Raw genomic sequence first — 17,349 nt, 5'->3', positions numbered from 1 at the left:
CTTCTTCTTGCCAGCAAAGGAATCGAGGGGTTATCTTTGGGAACAGCTGCAGTTTGTCCTCACGTGCAGCCAGGTTGGGAGCACAAGAAGGAGACGGGGGAGAGTCACCAGTATACCTCTTCCTCTCGGACTCAAGGATATTCATCTCGACCTGAATCCTTTTCTCGAGTGCGACTCACTCGGATTTTGAGTCCCCGGGTAAAGCCAAAGCCAGTATGGCTGGGGACTTTCCACCCTTCCTAAGGGGTAAGTCACCCAATGTAAATAGCGTGGTTTGTATTTCGGTTACGGAACAAATGACATTCGAAGATAATTTGTATTTTTCCTAACCATACAAACCTTAGCTATTTACATATATTTGCCCGTCAGCCCTGTCCCCCAAGACAAGTCCTACCTCTAAGTGAAAGTGAAGCATTCACCGGTGTGTGAGGGGGGGAGGGGTAGCTAGCTACCACTCCCCTACCCCCCTGCTAACTAGCCCGGGGGTAATACACCCTCGTTAAATTCTAATGGCTCGCCATTTCAGCTACGCTAAAAGGTAAACCCAATGTAAATAGCTAAGGTTTGTATGGTTAGGAAAAATACAAATTATCTTCGAATTTGTCATTTAAAAGGAACATGTTAATTTTCAATTTCTTAGTCCTTTTAGTATTTTCCTTTAGTCAAATAACATTTTATTGACGAAGAGTGAGTGAGCCATTCTCTTGTGAGTGACAAGAGAGAGAGAGAGAGAGAGAGAGAACGATCCATTTCTTTATTCTCGTTCAAGTCTCTATACAGGGAGTTTGGGAGTGAGTAACGTTGTTCTTCTCGATTCAGATTTTTACTCTCGTCCCAAGTCTCTGTACAGGGAGAGATAGAGAGAGAGAGAGGATAAAACGTAGTCCTTCACATTCTAGTTTTTGTTCTCATCCCAAGGCACTGTACAGTGAGAGATTGAAAACGTAGTCCTTAGCGATCTAGTTTTTTAGTCTCCTCCCAAGTCACTGATCTTTTTAACTTTATATATTTCCATTTTATTCTATATATATATGTATATGTTTATTAATTTTTGCATGTGTGATACATTATTTACTACAGTAATGAGCTTACATTATACGACAAGTTTCGCAATTCTAACCTTTTGATTTGAGGGAGAATTGCTTGCTTCAGATAGAAATCAGCTTTATTCCTGTCTAATGTGAAATTATTAAAAAATGCGAGTGTCAGTGAAGAAAGTGCGAAAAATATGTTCAGTGTTGCAGAGGGTTCGTCTGTTCGTGCGTGTCGCTTGCCTAGTCCGAGACTTCTTTCAGGCTCCCCTACCCCTGGGAGAAGGAATGTCGTAGGACCTAAGGGAACGAGAGGCTTTAACCAACGAACAGACGTTCCCTCAAAGGTATCAGACGTTGCTCCTCAAGCACGTCCTTACCATAAGACAGGAGAGACTAAGTTCTCCTCGTCTTCCGATGACGCGTTTCTTAAAAAATCTTGGCATAAGGTTTCGAGACCGTTGAAACGTAATTTAGTTCCTTCAGAACAAGATCAACGTCCTAGCTGTAGTCATCATGAGAGTCCCGTTCATAGCGATGACGTTCATGTACAGACGTTACCGACGTCACGATCTATTCCGAGTGCGGTTGATCCGAAGTTAAGTGTTTTGCAAGATATGCAGTTAAAGCTTTCTTCTTTAATGAAAGCTTACGATCCTGTTCCTGTGCAAAAGGATCCTTTGCTTGTTGTACGTCACGGTTCTGGAATAGATGATTCAGGTCTTCAACCTTCTAAACGAGATTTGTTACGTCACGCTGACGTTATCCCTAGTGTCAGCTTTGCTGTTAAACGAGATGCAGAGCATAAATCTCAATGTAACTTTGATCGACAGTCAGTTAAGTCGAGTCATAACTTTGATCAGCAGTCACTGCAGTTCCGCCGAGACTTTGAACGTCAGCCACCGCAGTCACAACGTGACGTTGAGCTGCAGACACCGCAGACACGACGTGACGTTGAGCGGCAGACACCGCAGACACAACGTGACGTTGAGCGTCAGTCACCGAAGTCACGCTACAGCATCGAACAGCAGTCACCGCTGTTACTACGTGACGTTGAACGTCAGTCACTTCAGTCACGACGTGTAGTAGAACAACATTCTCTGCAGTTACACGTGACATCGACCCTCCAACTATAACTTCTGTTCATATACAAGTTGATGTAGCCTGTCAGGCTTTACCTTCACATCATTCTGAATATAAATCTCCTTCTCGCAAGCCTTTAGATATATAAGATGATGTGCCTTCTGAAGAAGAAGTTGATGACCCCCTTTCAACTAATGTACCTTTGGGGATTCATTCAGAAGAGGAGGAACCTAGGGTTGTCCAACAATCCCTTAATTTAAAAAAAAAGAAAAAAAAAATATGAATATCTTTAGGGAAATTTTTCCTACTCATTTTGTAACGGCTGCTCCACGTTCTCCACCGTCTGAGTTTACTCTTGGCATGACTTTCTTCGACTCCTACATATACGAAGTCAGTTCTCTCTCGTTCTTCCAAGAGAGCCATGCGCTTACTGGGAGACTGGTTGGAATCCAGGAGAAGTGTAGGAAAGTCTGCTTTTGCTTTTCCTCCTTCTAAATTAGCTTCTCGCACGAGCGTCTGGTATGACACAGGAGAAGTTCTCGGCTTGGGAGTACCTGCCTCTGCCCAGGGAGACTTCTCAAGCCTAGTGGACTCTCCTCGTCGTCTAGCCATGAGACGCTCCAAGATTTTATGGTCTTCTTCAGAGCTAGACCATCTCCTGAAAGGAGTTTTTTCGAGCGTTTGAAGTATTTAATTTTTTTGGATTGGTCCCTGGGAGCCCTAAGTAAGAAGGTCTCTCCAGCGGACAATGATATTACTGTACAAATTATTTCATGCATGAACAAGGCCATAAGGGATGGTTCCAATGAACTGGCAGCCACGTTCACTGCAGGAGTACTTAAGATGTAAGTGCACTCAATGTGTTCATTGTCAAGACAAAGTTCACGATGGAGACTACCAAATCTGTATTGGCAGCAGTAAGGGAAGGCGACTGGATGGTCTCTCTCGACCTTCAAGATGCATACTTCCACATTGCGATTCATCCAAACTTTCAACAATATCTGAGGTTTGTGGACGGGAAAGTAGTGTACCATTTCCGAGCACTGTGCTTCGGCCTCAGTCCTGCTCCTCTTGTTTTTACAAGGCTCATGCGAAATGTAGCAAGCTTTCTACATTTTTAAGGGATCAGAGCCTCCCTTTATTTTGACGCCTGGCTAATCAGGGCGTCGTCATTAAATCGCTGTCTGGAGAACCTCAAATGGACTTTAGACCTAACCAAGGAGCTAGGTCTCATAGTGAACGTAGAGAAGTCGTAACTTACTCCATCCCAGACTATTCTTTATTTGGGGATGGAGATACAGTGTCAAATTTTTCGGGCTTTTTCGTCTCCCACAAGAATGGAACAAGCTCTGTTAAAAGTCTGTCACTTGCAAGAGAAAAACAGTTGCTCAGTAAGACTTTGAACGAGCCTCGTGGGAACTCTTTCATCGCTGGAGCAGTTTATCTCTTTGGGGAGACTCAACCTTTGCCCTCTCCAATTTCACCTAAAACCATTGGAACAAGGAGAAGGGCTTAGAGATTATCTCTTTCCCAATCTCCAACTCAGTCAAGACATGTCTGACTTGGTGGGACAGCAACGTCAGACTTCGAGGAGGTCTTTCTCTTGCGATCAAGAACCCAAACCATGTGTTGTATTTAGATGCATCGGATTTGGGTTGGGGAACGCCACTGGACAATCTGGAATGCTCGGGTCTTTGGTCCACGGATCAGAAGAAACTCCATATAAACTGCAAGGAACTTCTGGCGGTCCATCTAGCTTTAAAGAGTTTCGAGAGTCTGGTTCAGAACAAGTGGTAGAGGTGAATGCAGACAATACCACGGCCTTAGCGTATATCTCAAAACAAGGAGGGACTCGCTCTCACTCCCTTTTTGTCACCGCAAGGGACCTCCTCATTTGGTCAAAGGCAAGAAACATCTCTCTTTTGACGAGATTCGTGCAAGGAGAAATGAATGTCTTAGCGGACTGCCTCAGCAGAAGAGGACAAGTCATCTCCATGAAGTGGACGTTGCACAAGACTGTGTGCGAGAAGCTATGGATGACAAGGGGTCAACCCACCATAGATCTATTTGCGACCTCACTGACAAAGAGGCTCCCAACTTACTGCTCTCCAGTTCCAGATCCAGAGGCAGCCCACATAGACGCTTTCCTGCTGGACTGGTCTCACCTAGACATTTATGCCTTCCCACCATTCAAGATCCTAAACAAGGTTCTTCAGAAGTTTGCTTCTCATGAAGGGACCAGGTTGACGTTGGTTGCTTCCCTCTTGCCATCGAGAAAATGGTTCACAGAGGTGGTTCTTTGGCTGGTGGACATTCCAAGAAGTTTACCGTTACGGATGGATCTCCTGCGTCAGCCTCTTGTAAAGAGATTTCATCAAAGTCTCCCCACGCTTCGTCTAACTGCCTTCATTCTATCGAAAGACTCTCTAGAGCTCGTGGGTTTTCGAAGGAGGCAGCTAGAGCGATCGCAAGAGCTAGGTCCTCTACCATCAGGATCTACCAATCCAAATGGGAGGTATTTAGAGACTGGTGTAAGTCCTCCTCTTTTTCCTCTTCCAATACCACTGTAGCACAGATTGCAGACTTTCTACTTTATCTTAGAAATGATCACATCCTTTCTGCCTCAACTATTAAAGGCTACAGAAGCATTTTAGCTTCAGTTTTTAGACATAGAAATTTAGATCTGTCTAATAATAAAGATCTTCAAGACCTTCTCAAGTCTTTTGAGACTTCCAAGGAGCGTCAGGTCACTACTCCTGCTTGGAATTTGGACGTGGTCCTTAAGTTCCTTATGTCTGAAAGGTTTGAGCCGTTGAATTCAACATCACTCAAAGATCTTACACTCAAAACTCTCTTTTTAGTGAGCTTGGCTACCGCAAAAGAGTTAGTGAAGTATATGCCTTCAGCAAAAATATCGGCTTCTGCTCTAATAAAGCAGTATGCTCGCTTCAACTTGGTTTTTTAGCCAAAAGAGAACGGCCATCTCGTCCATGGCCTAAGTCGTTTGAACTTCCCAGTCTATCTGAAATTGTTGGGAACGAAATTGAAAGAGTCCTGTGCCCTGTAAGAGCTCTTAAATTTTATTTAATTAGAACCAAAACGCTGCGAGGCAATTCAGAGGCTTTATGGTGTTCGGTTAAAAAGACCTTACCGATGTCGTAAAATGCGTTGTCATATTTTATTAGACTTTTAATTAGAGAGGCTCACTCTCATCTAAGTGATAATGAAGTTAGAGCGGTGGCAACTTCAGTAGCGTTCAAACAAAATAGATCCCTTAGAAGCATTATCGACGCAACCTTTTGGAGGAGTAAATCTGTGTTCGCTTCACATTATTCAAAAAATGTCCAGACTCTTTATGAGGACTGCTACATGTTGGGACCATTCGTAGCAGCGAGTGCAGTAGTGGGTGAAGGTTCTACCACTACATTCCCTCAATCCCAATATCCTTTTTCTTCTCTTGAAACTTTTAATTTTTTGGGTTGTACGTGGAGACTAAGAAGTCTTCCGCAATCTTTTGATTTGGCGGGTGGTCAAACTTGTTTCTTGAGAGCGCCCAGATCAAGGGTATTGATGAGGTCCTGTTATAGGGGTGTTCACCCTAAATCTAACAGCTCCTAGAAGTCTTTCAGCACTCTGAGTGGAAAGCTGAGCTTCATAAGGATAGCGGACTAATGAGGCAGAGTAATCATCAGAGTCAGCTTCCTTATCAGGTACATATACTTAAGTTTGTTTTTTGGATAATTGTCAAAAACTCTTGAGCTTATATTCCTTTATTGTTTTAATACTGGTCTCTACCCTCCACCAAGGGTGTGAATCAGCTACATATATATCCACCGGCTAAGTTAAATATTTAAAAATGATATTTTCAATTTAAAATAAATTTTTGAATATACTTACCCGGTGGATATATATAATTAAAGGCCCCCCTTCCTCCCCGATAGAGACCCTACGGACTGAGAAGAACTGAATTCCTGGGGAAATATATGCAGTACCTGGCCGGCAGTCAACGCCAGTGGTCACACCCAGCAACCGTCACGGCGATCGCTCGCGAGTTTTTTCAATCTGTCGACCGTCAGAGACGTAAGCTACAAATATATCCACCGGGTAAGTATATTCAAAAATTTATTTTGAATTGAAAATATCATGTTTTCATCCATTACTTTTTCATAATTTAAAACAATTCACATTATGGGAAACAAGTTGATTATAAAAAACCATAGAATTATAAAAATACTAACCTGGTTTCCTCACTAAACGACCTAGAACTGACATGGTCAACCAAACAGAAGTTCGTGATGCCAGCGTACATTTGATATAGCCTAAATTCGAAATCTATACTAAATTAAAAATGGAGTAATTACTCAAAAGTGTTACTATTTGTGGATTGTATATTTTATGGGCACTTTTGAGTAATTACTTAATTTTTAATACAGTATATATTTTGAATATAGGCTATATCAAATGTATACTGGCATTACAAACTTCTGTTTGGTTGACTATGTTGACGATGTCAGTTCCAGGTCGTTTAGTGAGGAAACCAGGCTATTTTTTTGTTATAAAATTATAGTTTTTTATAATCTTAACTTGTTTCCCATGTGGCAAATTATTTTAAATTATGAACAAATAATAGAAAAAACAATAGCTTTGCATAATTTGTCATATATGGAGAGCGTGGTCTTGTAAACAAATACCCTGAAGTCTTAAGATCAGAGAACTTTTATGAGGAAATCTGTTAATGTTTGTGTACCCCGATCCGTCGGCGGACACACGTGAATAACATACATCCTAGCAATTGCTGTTGATTTAATGTTTTCAGCCTCTCTTATTAGAAGTGATTGCTTTGCGATTTGAACCCCTGACTTGGTCAGTGATCAAATCGCATTTAGGGATTTAGGTTTGCTTTTTAAGCGACCTCTCTGAAGATATATGTTTACCTTTTCCTCCCTCTGAGCTTGCAGACCCTTTGGGTTTTTTCAGTGGATGCAATCAATACCTACCACGAACTGCTGTCCTAACCTGGTAGCTTATCTACCAAGGTGACTCAGAAACAAACCGCAGGGGTGCTATAGCTCTTCGAACCTCCTAGGATATCTTGGCATCCCTCTCGGTGGCTGATGCTACCAAATTTGAAAGCTTTCTTTTGCCTGAGAGTTTTGTTTGAAGCAAGCGATCTCTCAATGCCTTGCCTGATTCAGGCTCAGAGCACCTGGATTTCAGTACCAAAGGGGAAAGCTATCCTTTCACCTCAGTATTTTGCTTGAAGCAAACATCTCAACACCTTGTGAGGTTGGATTGCGACGCCGAAAGTGAATGCTATCCTTTCACCTGAGAGGTTTGCTTGAAACAAGCTATCTCTCAATGCATCATGATCCAGGCTCGCAACAGGATTCAAGATCGCAGCATGATCCATGCTCAAAGCAAACATGGATCACATAGCTGTGACTGCTCATGCTCTTTTGAGCTTGCTTGACTTGTTGGGGTAGAGTGTATGAGCCAGGATTACACAAGTACTTGTGGTAGATCCTGGTCCTGTGTGTGCTTGTGGTTCGAATTCTCATCGTTCTTCTTCACCCAAGGGGTTATCGCACTGTAATGGTTCAGTGGCCACTTTCCTCTTTGTAAGGGTAGAAGAGACTTTAGCTATTGTAAGCAGCTCTTCTAGGAGAAGGACACTCCAAAATCAAACCATTGTTCTCTAATCTAGGGTAGTGCCATAGCCTCTGTACCATGGTCTTCCACTGTCTTGGGTTAGAGTTCTCTTGCTTGAGGGTACACTCGGGCACACTATTCCATCTTATTTCTCGTCCTCTTATTTTGTTAAAGTTTTTATAGTTTATATAGGAGATAATTATTTTAATCTTGTTGCTCTTCTTAAAATATTTATTTTTCCTTTTTCCTTTCCTCAATGAGCTATTTTCCCTGTTGGAGCCCCTGGGCTTATAGCATTCTGCTTTTCCAACTAGGGTTGTAGCTTAGCAAGTAATAATAATAATAATACAGTAATAATAACAATAATGGTGATCGCAGTGTTGCTCAATGCTCAAGGTGGTTGTTTGGCTCATCCGAGCTCTTGCTCTCTCATGAATGCTCTTTGACCTAGTGAGTGTCTTACCAGGACCCTGACATGCGTGAGACAGTTAAGAATTTAGAATGAGTGGTTTATTTCACTGCTTGGGCTCTGACAGCACTCTAAACCTAAGTGCTCAAGGGTAAGTTTTTCGATAGCTAAATGTATGCAGTTATGCGTAAGGTATTTGGCATTCACATTTTAAGAGAGGGTTTATGGAAACAAATTTTTCCTAGAGCCTGAGTCTGTGGCAAGGCAAGAGAGAAGGTTATAAAAGGATTGGACTTTTTCCTGCTAATCTCTCTCTCTCTCTCTCTCGTAAGATTACACTAAAAATCCCGGGTTTGCTTGTAAAAGATTCCCCAAAATTTTCAGATTATTATTTTATTATTATTATTATTATTACTTGCTAAGCTACAACCCTAGTTGGAAAAGCAAGATGCTATAAGCCCAGGGGCCCCAACAGGGAAAATAGCCTAGTGAGGAAAGGAAACAAGGGAAAATAATATATTTTAAGAACAATGATATTTAAATGAATATTTCCTATATAAACTATGAAAACTTAACAAAACAAAAGGAAGAGAAACGAGATAGTGTGCCCGAGTGTACCCTCAAGCAAGAGAACTCTAACCCAAGACAGTGGAAGACCATGGTACAGAGGCTATGGCACTACCTGACCCGGGGATTCAGAATTTAGTTGTTATGGGAAAATACAAATTGCTTTAGATTTGTAATATTTTTCTTTTTTTGAGAATGCACGATTATGATTGTGCGTTTGACTCTATCTTAAAGAAAACAAGAATTCAGTTGTGCTTATGTGAAGCCCTGCCCTTCCCAGAGTAAAGAAACATTGGAATGCAACTCCTCTTTAGTACAGTAGTAATGCGTTTGCCTAGCATTAGTATTGATCCCACATCGGGATCGTGTTTTTATCTATTTCTTTACTTACTTTCAGTTTTCTTGAAAAGCTTTATGCATAGAGGCTTTTGTACGAGCTATTGTTCATACATTGATGTTATCTGCTCCAGGAAGGTAATTAGTTAGCTGATGATGATTGAACGAGGTGAAAAAAAATATAGTTAGGGAAAATACAATTGTTTTAGAGCAAATACAAACCCTCTGCTATTTATAGGGATATTACTTTCGGCGTAGCTGAAAGACGTCAAGATAATTTTAGTGAGGGATAACTACCCCATCTGCTAGTTAGCAGGTTGGGGTGGGGTAGACCAGCTACCCCGCTCAGTCACAACTCTCGGCTGAGTAACCACTTTGCTTTTTGGCGGACATACTGTCGCTCTCTCCCGCTTTTGACTTGCCATGATTAACTTTTTCTTTTTCCTTTTGCAGATTGTGTGTGCAACTGAAGATCCCAAGGGCAGCGCATATGGTAGCTTTATGTCGTCCATTGACATGGACTCTCACCTGCTGTGTCTGGCTTGCCGAGGCCATTGGTGTTCTAGGGACGATACCTGTGATCAGTGTCGGGAGTGGTCTGCCTCCCACTGGGAAAGGTTCATGCGCCAGAAGGAGAAGAAGGCGAAGTGTGATTTTTCGACTTTGGGGTCTTCCTCGAAGCCGAAGAAATCATGGCTTCTTGTTCACCCCCTCCCCCCCAAACCTCATTCCGAAGCTGCTCCTTCGTCGGACTCTTCCGGGAAGCGGCCGAGTAGTACTGCAGGCCTGGTTGCTCCAGGTCAACCCTGTGGGTTAGGAGACAGCATTGACTCTCCTAGCTAGTCAGCTCCGTCCCTTCCCCCAGGGAGTGCGTGCTCATTTTCTGACATTTGTCTTTTCGGCCATCACTGTGCTTTGATGGTTTCCTTTCGAAGGATGTTCTTTTCGAACTCCTTCAATTAGGAGCGAAGAGAAGGCGTTCTTTCCCTTCCTCCGTGGAGGTTGATCCTCCTTCTGTGGGCGAAGGCACTGCAGATCGTCAGTCACACCTCGAGTCTGTGTCCGACGCTGAGGATGTTGCTGATCCACCAGGGGCGGTGGCAGAGCATACTCTTTTTGGACCTGTGGGTTCTGCTCACATTAACCATTTGGGGTCTCGTGGTGGTCACCCTTCAGGCTGGCGTGAGCACAAGCCTTCGGGTTCTCATCATGTTGAGCCTTTGGGCTCTTGTGGCTCTGCGAGACCTTCGGGCCTCCGTTGCGTTGAACCTTCGGGTTCTCGTGACTTGGAACCCTCGGGTGTCAGTTGCATTTAGCCCTCGGGCTCTCGCAACGGTGGTTACGCTGAGCCTTCGGGGTCTTGTGCCATCCGTCATGTTGAACCTTCGGGTTCTTGTGACAGGGAAGTTTCGGTCTTCCGTTGCGCAGTTCCCTTAGAATCACGCAACCCTGGTATTCTTGAGCCTTCGGACTCTCGTGACAGGGAAACTTCAGTTTTCCGTTGTGTTGACCCCCTGGGGCCACGCTTCCCTGGTTATGCTGAGCCCTTGGGCACTCGTGGCAAGGAAACTTAATTTTCCTGTTGCGTTGACCACTTGAGGTCTCGCGACCTTGGTTACGCTGAGTCTGTGGCCTCTCATTCCGTATGCTACGCTGAATCTTTGGGTTCTTGTAGCACGAAAATTTTGGCTTCCTGTCGCGTAAATCTTTCTGGTTATGCTAAGCCTGTTGGCTCTCATGATCCTCGTCATGTTGAGTCTTATGTCTCTTATGACAGAGAGTTTTCAGACTCGTCACATGACCCTTTGGGCTCTCGTGACTGGCGTTACGCTGAGCTTTCGGGTTCTCACAGCTCCGTGGGACCTTCGGGTCCTAGTTGTACATACCCTTCGGGTACACAGCTTGTTTCCTTAGGGTTTCCATCCTTCTTCAGGATTCTGTGACGCAGTTCCTACAGGTTCTCGCCACTGTGATCCCCATGGGTCACACGACCGGGAGTCACGCTCCATGGTAGCTCCTCCCCCTGGGTTTCTTCGTACTGTATTGCTCCAGTTCGGTCACTTGCTGCATCATGCGGCAGACCAGTGTCGCGCGACGTGGCATCGTCTCGGGACTGAGCAATGTCGTGTGATGTGGTAGCATTATACGGCAGAGAGTTCTCATGGTTTTCCTCTCTCATGGAACTCGCCTCCCCCTGTGGTTTCTTCATCCCCAGATGAGATTCCCTCGCTGTTTCTGGCTGTAGAAGGTTTCCCTCCCCAGGGTAAAGCACCTGCTAGGAGAGATTCCCACCAACCTCTCCAGTCTCGTGGGCTCTTGCTAACCCAGAGATAGTCATCGTCTGCTCGACAGCGCCCAGACCCTCTCCCCAAGGGGAGGCCTATGCCAGTCCTGCTTACAGGTAAGTTGCCTACTGGTAATAGGGCAAAGATTTCTGTAGAGTTTTCAAAGCCCAGGGATCCATGCCATCCTAAGGACCTCCCTCTAGCTCATTGGGAGCCTGCGACCCCCCCATGGCTGCGAGCATTGTTTAATGTGATGCGGCAAGCTGTGATGGGGGTCACCCCCCCGTTCCCAGTCCATGGGAGGCCCTCCCAGGATTCCTTTGTTGCCACCTCTCATCCTTAGTGCCTCTCCTCCATCCAACCCTAGGAGTTCTGAGGGTTCTGCCCCAGCGGTTCCCCCTTGCAAGGAGAAGCCCATCTCTCCTTGTAAGAGGGCACTGGAAGAGAATGCTCCAGAACTACAGGGCAGCCCCCTGCAGTTCAAGATCCCACAGGCCAAACCGAAAGGGAAGAGGATGCGTTCTTCTCCCCCAAAGGAGGACAGGGCAATTTCCTACAGGGACTCATTTTGTCCCTCTCCGGTTGAGATAGTACCTAAGGAGGCACGCCCTCCGACCCGTTGTGACGTGGTTCCTCCTGTTGCGGATCCCCATCCGTCCCGCGGGACAGCTAAGCCTGTAAGGCCCATGCTGGTGTAGGAACTTATGCCTCAGCGCAGGGAGCCTAAGGATTTATTTACGATCTTAAATCCTCGGCCGTACTTACCCTACTTCCTCCTGAGAGGCAAAGGAAAGCGATCAAGTCCACAGAAGTAGCCCTGTCTCTGGCTTATCCTGACGAGGACTTGGGCCCACTCCAGGCTCCTATGGGTGAGAGCTAGGAAGTGGAAGAGCAAAGCGATCTCGAGGACGCCGCTAGCCTTTGGCTAACGAACTATGAACAGAAGTCTGAAGATGCCTTCTGTCATGTGTTATCCTAAATTTGCTCCATCAATGGGCTGCCAGATCCATTGACAGCTCCTTTTGATGGTAAGGAAATGGTCTTGGACCAGTTTTTTGGCACTCGGAGATCCCTGAAGGCCAGTGCAGCTCTGCTCTGGGCAAAAGGGTTGAGGAGTGCTAAACAGAAGGCGGTCTCCCAGGCGACTGGTTCATCTTTCTCCCCTCTGCGCCAGTACATCCTCCAAGCTCCTCCCTCCTCTGTATGTTGTTCAGAGGAGGTATTATGAAATCCTCGGGGAGTCTCTCCCTTCACTGCCTTTCGACCACTCCATAGAGGCACCCTCGAGGGGCATGCTATTCGAGAAGCTTACAGGACTGCTTGTCTCGTTTTCGGCCTCTGAGATACTCAACCAGGAGAAAGTCGCTAAGTACACCATGCAGGCTACTTCTTGGCTTGACTTTTGGTTGGGTTCTCTAGGACAACTGGTCTCGGGAGTCTACCAGGAAGTCTAGGGAGACTTTCTTTTTGTCTGGTAATCGGGCTATCAAGTTCCTCTCCCATCTGGGCCAACACTATCTTGAAGAGGAGGGATACCATTGTAGTGATTTGCAGACTGTGGCCAGATGTAGCATGCAGACTGCCTAGGGTCCGAATGATGACCACTCTCCAACGTTTACTACACAAAAAGGTTAAACGGGGGAATACCCAAAAATTTGGGTAACAGGTCAAAAGAACTGGGCACTGGGCACCACCCCTTGATTTTATACTGGGCAAGGGGACCCAACTAGAACTGTAGTTGCTTAATATTATCCAGAGGTAAGCCCTCTCACTTGTTACTTGTTTAAATAGCCGCAGTTATATTTCATGTTATTTAAGCACTATAAACATTAGGAGAGGAAACAAAAAAAAGAAAAAGAGAAGGGAAAAAAACAATAATACTAAGGGAAAAAAACCCTCACAAAATTAGTGGCTGAGATGGGGAGAATTGTGTTATGGAATGAAACGCTGTTATTAAAAAAGAAAGAAAAAAAAAACTTTATTTAAACAGTTTAGAGGAAAAAATAAATGCCAGGGTGATACAGTATAGGTCTACAAAACCAGAAGGAGACAAATATCTCCACACAGAACTTCTTAGGAATCAGTATACATATCTAGGCTAAATTCAAATGTAATTTGAATGGTTGCTTCCATTATGATCAAAGGGATTATAAGACAAGGTTACACATCTGACCTGTCTCTACAATCTAGCCTTTACAATAGGGAGACAAAAATATTTCAATAAAAAACAGAGCTTACAATCCTCAGTGTTACACCCAGAAGGGATGGCTAAATAGCCTATCAAATATAGTTTAGTAACTTTTTAAAGCTATGCTACAAACATCTACATGTTATAGTACATCAATGAATGCCAGTGTGTATGTTGCTGTTGCCTGGGTGGTCCAACTATCTCACCAAGAAACACTACCGCTACAATAAACGTCCGGGCACAAAATGTTTTCAGCAGCCAATCCCGGCAGCTACAATTATTGATTGTCACGGTTCCCAGCTGGTGGCACAAGAAATCATCAAGCTTAATGGAGAACCCCACCACATTGCAGTTCAAGATCCACACAGAAAGTGAACAGAGTCTTGACAAAAATCTCTGACTATCTACTCAACTACTTGATATATCTATATCACTCAAAAACAGAGGGGAATTCAAATCACTCTCACCTGCTATCTTTAACAGGTTCTCCATATTCCATCAAGTCAGATAAATTATCTAAGTAAACCTGCTTTTGACAGTCTTCACCACCTTACAAGAAATCCCAACACATGAACTGACATTGTGTTCAAGACACTGCTACTCTCAAGCAGATTAAGGTTTATACATATTACTTGGAAAAAGCCAGTTATATTCTGACCAGCGACGTAAACAGGTGCAGGATTATGAAAAATTACTCCCGTATCCCAAATCTTGTAACAGCTATTCTATCGTACTTATACTTGACTCCCTACTGCGTGTAGGATATTGCTGTCATTACCTGTTAAAAGAAACAATAACATTAAGTCATTTTTGGGGGGGACCACTTGAGGGTCAACAAAAATATTACAATTTACAATGAATTGATATGACAGTTTATAAAGTGACATGCGTAACACACAAACCATCAAGCTTTTTTTTTTTTTTCCACACAAACCATAATTCAATGTACCATCATAGGGAGATTCTATAGACAACTCCCTCAGGTCAATGTGGCGTGACTCAGGAATGCTCCTTTCGAATGTAGCTCTCTCCTTAATCCCAAGGATGTCATGTGGGTGGCAGAGAAGTGGAGGAAATCCAGCCAGGACTCCCTCATCCAGATCTTAACAGCCAGGCCTTACACTTCTCAGCCACAGAGGAAACCAGCTCTTAAACTGTAGACAAAAAGGGCTAGAGACCCAAAGCAACAGGATCAAAATGTGTCTAAACAGGCCTTTCGTGGTAAAAAGTCCTTTCATGGAGGCAAAGGGAAGAGGGGATCCAGCCGAGGCTGATCCCACTAAGATGGGCAATCCTCCCATACCACCACCTGTGGGGGGATGCTGCAGAGTGGCTGGCAGAGGTGGCTTCATCATGGGGCTGAGCCCTGGACAATCGAGGTGATTCGTTTAGGGTATCGCGTCCCGTTCACTCACTCTCTCCCTCCACTGACTCAAGTGCCTCTTCCATCGAACTATGCAAATGTGTCTGCATAGGAATTAGCCCTTTGGGCAGAAGTTCAGACCATGTTGGAGAACGGGGCTTTCCAAGAGGTGCCGAACGGGTCCCCAGGCTTTTACAGCTTACTCTTTCTTGTAAAAAAGGCGTCTGGAGGCTGTAGACTGGTCATTGACCTCTTAGCTCTGAACAGGTTTGTCGAACACACCATGTTCAGAATGGAGACGGCTAGCAGGGTCAGATAAGCAATAAGACTGCAGGACTTCACGTGTACTTTAGATCTGAACGATGCCTACTTCCAGATCCCAATTCATCCGTCTTCCAGGAAGTATCTAAGATTCAGGTTAGACTAGAAGCATTACCAGTTCAAAGTGCTATGTTTCGGTCTTTCCACAGCACCTCGGGTCTTCACGAGAGTGTTCACCCGAGTGTCATCTTGGGCTCACAGAGTCAGCATCTGTCTCCTAAGATACTTGGACGACTGGCTGATTCTGGCAGACTCGTAGGTGGTCCTTCTTCGCCACTGAGACAAGCTTCTAAGGTTTAGCTAAGATCTGGGGATTGTGGTAAACCTCAAGAAGTCTCAAAATGGACTTCGCACACTTCCAAAACGTGAGAAGTCAACGGCTCTGGAGAAGGGTCCTTACTAGCACCACGCTGAAGAAGGCGCAGCAGCTTCTTCTTCGAAGGGGGTCCTGAATTCCCTAGGGTAGGCCACACCTGCATAAGATCTGAAAGGGAAAATGGCTCCCTGGCGACTGGAGGTGAAGGTGCTCCTCTAGGGGAAGCAACAACTCCCCCAGTACCCTGGGGTTGCCAAGGAGTTAGTCAGTCTGCGTTCCCACTCAATCGCCCTTCGGAAGAGCGTGAGCGAGGAGCTTTAGAAAGAGATTTGGGGGTTGCGGGACGACGAAGACAGCGCTTTTCTTGACCCTGAGGGAGAAAGATCGCGCTTGCCCTTCCTCTTCCTACGCCATCCAAATTTCTCACATTATAGGCAGGCCACCCCCTACACTCTGCGCAGGGCGAACCCTGCTCGCAGCAATGCCCTCAGCACGAAAGGCACAGAGAGTGCGTGTTGGTCTCCAACAAAGACATGAAAGTACTGCACGCGGCACCCTCGCTCCCTGGACAAGTTTGCATGAAGGTGATCGTAGGAGAACACGTACACCTGAAAAAGAGAAAGCAAATAAAAGTCCAATGACAGTTGGGGAGAGAGAGAAAACGTCCGATCTCTACCGAGCCAAAAGAAAAAGTGACATACCTCACTGCTGTTAGAGTATATGTAGAGGTGGCTGAGTAACCCCCGGCCACCCCCAGCCTACCCGCTCAAACGTTTAGGCAGGGTTGCCACCTCGCATTTTAAGTCTAATGGCTACCTTCCAGCTTTGCCAAAAGAATATCCAAATAAATAATGGAAGGTTTGTTAGTATGGAAACAAAGGCAATTTAGAATTATTTGACAGTAAATTTGCTTTGCAAAATACTTTTACAGTACAGTACCTACATTTTTAAGGTGTAGGCATTTTATGTGTTGAACTATGATGATTTACTTTTAAAGGATTGTTAAATTTTATACATTATTTTCAGCTGTTATTAATTTGTTGTATCTTACAGTGGAACCTTTCAATGAACATAGCTGGCTTTGATGATGTAAGATTTGAAGCTGCAAGTGAACTCGCAAAATTATATGAACAAACTGGTGGATCCAATAATGCCAAGGTCGTATTAATGCGGGCTACAGAACTTTCCAGACAAAGTGTATTTTGGCATTGCCGCCTAATATTCCAGACAGCAGTAAGTTCATAACCTTGATGAATTAATACATAAATATGTAGAGTATGTAATATATATAACAATTTCTTTTGTAATTTTGCTTAGTATTGGTTTCTACATGGATACAAACCAGAGTCCTTTCATTGAAATACAGTACAGTGTGACTTTCTGAGAAGCCGGAATGGCCATTGAGGTATTAGTAGGTACTGTACAGTCAAACCTCCTTATCCTCCTCATAATGTCTTTCCTACCACCCCAGTGGTTCTGAATTATGCTCATACAGTATTGTTATTATTATTATTTTTACTTTTATTATCATGATTATTATTATTTTTGGGCTCAAGCCATGTCGTCATGATGGAAGGATAGGTTCCTAATAGTAGCTTCCAAGGGATATATGAACTACGGTGATATTCCCAGAGAATTTACCTTTCGGTCTCTAGAATTCTAACTCCTGGCGCGAATATCCATAAAGTTCTCTTAAGGATATCGCATAAATCAGGGGACGTATATCTTGGTACGACACATAGTGATTTCACCCCTAATAGCGTTTTCGCCTCGAGGGGGAATAGTGGCAATTTTGGAAGGG

At 44.3% G+C, this 17,349-nt stretch overlaps 1 protein-coding gene across 2 annotated transcripts in view; it reads left to right on the top strand.

Annotated features, from left to right (window-relative positions):
* The window catches only part of Mau2 (Mau2 sister chromatid cohesion factor), a 700,592-nt gene that overhangs the window by 71,726 nt on the left and 611,517 nt on the right, over nucleotides 1–17,349 (top strand). For both annotated transcript variants that reach the window (XM_068367342.1, XM_068367343.1), the window contains exon 2: nucleotides 16,602–16,781. In XM_068367342.1, coding sequence (XP_068223443.1) covers nucleotides 16,602–16,781 — 180 coding nt within the window. The remainder of the gene's footprint in view (nucleotides 1–16,601; nucleotides 16,782–17,349) is intronic.

This window comes from Palaemon carinicauda, chromosome 45 (assembly GCF_036898095.1).
Source record: "Palaemon carinicauda isolate YSFRI2023 chromosome 45, ASM3689809v2, whole genome shotgun sequence".
Lineage (NCBI taxonomy): Eukaryota > Metazoa > Arthropoda > Malacostraca > Decapoda > Palaemonidae > Palaemon > Palaemon carinicauda.
The sequence above is the reverse complement of the archived record's forward strand: the minus strand, read 5'-3'. Positions and strand labels throughout refer to the sequence as shown.